General features: G+C 39.5%; 1 protein-coding gene across 1 annotated transcript; it reads right to left on the bottom strand.

Annotated features, from left to right (window-relative positions):
* Window positions 1-692: 692 nt before the first annotated feature.
* On the bottom strand, window positions 693-4319 carry LOC128472628 (granzyme A-like). Its single transcript, XM_053454544.1, has 5 exons — window positions 4252-4319; window positions 3759-3897; window positions 2812-2947; window positions 1868-2125; window positions 693-845 (listed from the first exon to the last, which is right to left on the bottom strand). The coding sequence occupies exons 1-5, from the start codon at window positions 4304-4306 to the stop codon at window positions 693-695; spliced, it is 741 nt and encodes a 246-aa protein (XP_053310519.1). The 5' UTR covers window positions 4307-4319.
* Window positions 4320-4731: the final 412 nt, after the last annotated feature.

The following is a 4731-nucleotide window of genomic DNA, read 5'->3' as shown; positions in this document are numbered from 1 at the left end:
AAGATTAAAGGTCGGCTGATTGATTTAAAGTATATTCATTAGTAAGGGATCTTGGTACCCCGAATGGGAATATCCGTTAATGTCGGCTTCATCTGACCTCTGAACCAGTCTTTAGAGCCTCGGGTAATTAGGGAAATGTGGCACTCTGTACCAGGGGAAGGAAGTAGTCCTAATGGACCCTCTGTACCCACCTCCCCAAAAACAGAACCCCTTCCAAGGCCAGGCCCATGTTCTGTAGGGAGGAGGCTGGCCCTCAGGCCCCTCCAGGAGCCCAGGGCAGGGAGGCTTCCGTGACATCAATCACTTGTGAGTTTGCAATAGAGTTGTAAATTTTAGCTTAGCTTTACTGTGCTGTATATACCAATACATTCTCCTCCAAAATGGGATAGTTTAATTCTATGGAATGTACACTTAGTATGAGGGGAATCGCAGGAGGAACTCACAGGGGACAGCCCTCCATATCGCATAAGTTAAGTCTGTAAAGTGAAACTTCAAGAATCTCCAATTTAGCCAGGCCCAACACTTGGTTTCCCAGCACCCCGTTCCAACTTTGTCTATAATGTTTCCTTTTTCATGCCCTTCCTTGTTAACACAAGAGAAGACCAGGTCAAGGTAGGGCTGGCACCACCCAGGCCAAGGGGAAGAAAGAGCCAAGTGACTAATCAACACAGCAGATGAGCAAGAAACCCTGTTTAGAAAGCACCATGAATAGTTGTCTTTATCCAGTTCAGATATTTTGCTCCCAGTCTTGTATAAACTCCAGGTGCTAGGTTGCGAGCGTTAAACCCAAATGACACAATTCCTCTCAGTGAATTACCACAAATTAGAGGTCCTCCAGAGTCGCCCTGCAATAAAAATGGTGAGTTAGGTTAAGATTTGTCAAGTTTTCAAGCACTACTCTCACAGTACATGACATGTCATCTCCTTATGATGACATCAGTGTGGCAGACAAGTTGAATATGCATGGCCACACGCCACTTATTGCGGCTCACGTTGTATTTACCCGTTGGGCCAGATGGAGAGTCCAGGCCTGTCTCCTTATATATGAAAGGGGTAGTGAAAGTATTTTTTCTCTCAAATGTAGTCTGTTCACTTGACCTTAGTCAAGCGGCACTGCTGGGTAACTGCACCTCTCTTACGTGCAACACTTTCCATTCCTAAGGTATTGCGCAATACACTCCAAGGCTTCTTGTCTGTGCCATCAGAGCTGGTTGAACAAAAGTGGACTTTAGTCCAATAACTATCTCAGCCTGCTTGTCAGGAAGGGAGGCTTTCAAACATTGTTTTGTTACTCCGTTACATATTTCATGATCTGCAGGGCAATACATTAGACGTACTGGTCAGCAACATGTGAAATGTATATGGGCCCTGGAAAAAATGTGATATCTGTAACCTCGGTATGACCACTTGTTCCAAGCTTCTCGTACCGGTGTGTGTTAACATGGATGTGTACTTGTGTGTATGAGTATGGATGTATAATTGTGTAAGTGGGGTAAGATGGAGTGTGTGTAATTTGTGTAAATGTGTTTACATATGTAGTATGTTGGAAGGGGGAGCAATGGGCAAAGAAGACACAGACCAGTTGTGTGGGAGCAACGATGACACAGACCAGCTGTTGAAGTTGGGGGACCCAGGGGGATTTTTCGCACCAGGGCCCAGTGGTTTATAGTTACGCCACTGCACTTAGGCTACCGCCATACAGCAATACACACAGCACCGTATGCTCTGACGTGCTACCACCACACTCTTATAGATGGCTAGGTATTGACTTACGCACTTAATTATAATGCATCCACTGACATTTCCCACAATAAAAGTTTAATCTGCGTAATCATTTTATTCTCTAGTTAAGGAGATGTATACTTACACGGCCTATATTATCACGTTGGTTCTGTAGTGGTCCTGCGCAGATCATGTCGCTGGTGATTTTATGATTTTTGTAGACTTTTTGGCAGAAGGTTTTGGCAACAATTGTTAAATTTGCTTCCCGTAGAACATTTGACTGAATGTTTGCGCTACTTGTGAACCCCCATCCCGCAGTGCTGCACAATCTTGCTTCTTTTTTTTCATCGGTCGGGAGTGGAAAAACTTTCACAAATTTGTTTATTTTGGCTGCACCCTTTAACTATTAATACAAAATTTGAAAAGTTGACTTAAAATAGGGAATATATTCTGATATAGTAATACAATCAAGAAAACCATCGGCTTGCATATCACCAGCAATGCATATTTGAATCTCCTAAAATGGCAATGGGTAGATCAGATTGTTTCTTTCAGACTGGCGCCCCATGCATTGTGATCTTTCTTTATGTGATCACAATCTCATAAAATCTGATGGGATACTTGAGGACTTACATTAAGAAACAATGATAGAAGGCAGTTTCTAAGAAGAAAAAAAAAACGTCCTAAATAAAATATAATCATAACTTTTATAAAAAAAAATCACATAAGAAGAGACCAACGTGACATGTCCACAACAGAACTTTCTCCTACTAATAAAGCACACTCCACTTCTTCTTAACAAAGTATGGTGTCCGCCACAAAACATATTAGATAGAAGTCACTATCTATTAGATATTTACTTCGTTTTTGACCTAGAAGATACTAGAGATAAGATGTCACCACAAATCCCCCAAAACTGTTGTCCCACGGCACTGGGAACTTTTTGCACCAATGTATTTATAATCGCTTTCTCTTTAGTGTTTTGCGTTAAGTTAACTTATGATATGCCATAATCAGAGCATCTACATGAGGTTAAAAAGAAAAAGATATATATTTTACTTGTAATACCACATTTAGAGTAAATATTACCTGCACAAGCTGAATATCGTTTTGATAAGAATTAAAATCAGGGTGTGGAACCCACTTGGAAACATTAAGTTTCTGCTGTTCTTTTTCTCTTTCCTTCCAATTATGAGCACCGAGGATAACCTCTGTATTGTAATCACTGAAACAAAACATTTAGATGTCCATTAGAACTCCAACTTCAATGTCACTTCAAAGGTTGCTTCAAAAATAAAATTCTCCACCGCCAGCTCTATCAGAAAATAAACTGGAACCGGTGACATTTACTCTAAAATCAATGGCAGCCATATAGTATATTCACATTGGACCTGGCTGGAGGGGAGTATATCACATACAACGCATTTAGCTTGGGAAAAGGGCAAATGAATATGAGGGGATTCCGCAGAACAACCCCCACGAGTTTGCAAAGGCACAACCAAAGAATTTAAAGGGGTCACATAGCCTTATGCGTTAAAGTGTACATGATGGCTGGCTTGTCCTTTTAATAGCAATAATACAATGTTATTAATATATGTAAAGGAGCAAAGTAAAGAAAAATATATTCTTGTCAAATTTAACTTTACTGATGTAGTTGTGAAAAAAGTGGATTGTTGTGGATTGAAAAGATCAGATGGGAAGCATAGTTAAATTTCAGGCTGAAAAACTGATTACATCATGTTTGTTGTGTCACAGTCAGATATAAATATCAGATTCCCTGGAATACATTTTTATTTTCTAAATTTTAAACTAAATATTTCCTAAATAATTGTACTGAAAGCAAAACAGTTCATGCATTAGGCAGTTCTAATGGTTGAACTTAGTTTTGGTATCTGCCGTGACGGCAGTAACAAAGGACTTGTGATATTAAAGATCAATTCTTATTAACCAGATTCAATATTTGTTAAAATAGGAAGAAAATACATTTTATAAACGATAATTTTCTTGGAATTTAAACAGTCCTCAAATATACTTACATTTTACAGTGTGCTGCAGTTAAAATCCACTTGGGACGAATTAAGGTCCCTCCACAGAATCCTGGGTTTTTCAGTAGTACCATGTATGGTCTAGAATGAGGTTTGGCTTCATTTCCACCAAAAATTTCCACAGACTCACCTAAAGATTAAAAAAAAAATAACACATATATATTTATCAACGACACTGTCTTATCGATTATTAAACCCGGTTGGCTCATATCCACACCTTGTTCATACTCAGGAATGGATGTACAAGGTGATCTTTAATGTTCCAATGCATTAATATCCTATATTGCTATAGAAGATCTATGGATTGCCGCAGTGGCTCGTGTCTTTCTTACGGATTCTCAAAGCCCACCAACAATTTTCTGAGCGTATTTTGTGTACGGATATATGGAGATATTTAAAGCCAGAGGAGCTCCCATTGGATATAATACCATCGGGGACCATTGGATATTTGTGTCCAGGAGTCCGTATAATGAGACATACTTACATCTGGCAATGAGCAGTGGAAGGAAGAATGCGCAGAGGATGGAGAGACGCCCCATTCTAGATGTAAAGTTGTGTTGTGTTTTCATTAACAATAATGTGACTATATAGCGTTGAAAAGGGGCTGTGGTTTTTATGCTGTTTCGGAAATCTGCTCTATGACAAATGTGTGGTTACAAAATTGCTTCATGTGGCTATAGAAGGAGGTGCTTACATAGCCCTGCTAAACTTTTAAGAAACTACTTATTTTGTGTAAAATGCAAATGGACAGTTTATTTGAAAACAAAAAAGACAATTGTCTTAATTTGTCTAAATTAATTTTATAGCACCATCACATTCCTGAGCTCTAATGAATAATCTGCAAATCATTGCTACAAAACTGCAGTAATTGCAGTGGCATCAGCAGGGGGGCAGAGGGGGCCATGCTCCACTTTTCTTTTTGTGCAGGGATGATTGATGCGGAGGAGAGAGGTGCCAAGTGGTC

The sequence above is a fragment of the Spea bombifrons genome, chromosome 1, assembly GCF_027358695.1.
Source record: "Spea bombifrons isolate aSpeBom1 chromosome 1, aSpeBom1.2.pri, whole genome shotgun sequence".
NCBI lineage: Eukaryota > Metazoa > Chordata > Amphibia > Anura > Pelobatidae > Spea > Spea bombifrons.
Note: the sequence above shows the minus strand (reverse complement) of the source record. Positions and strands in the feature narration are given on the sequence as shown.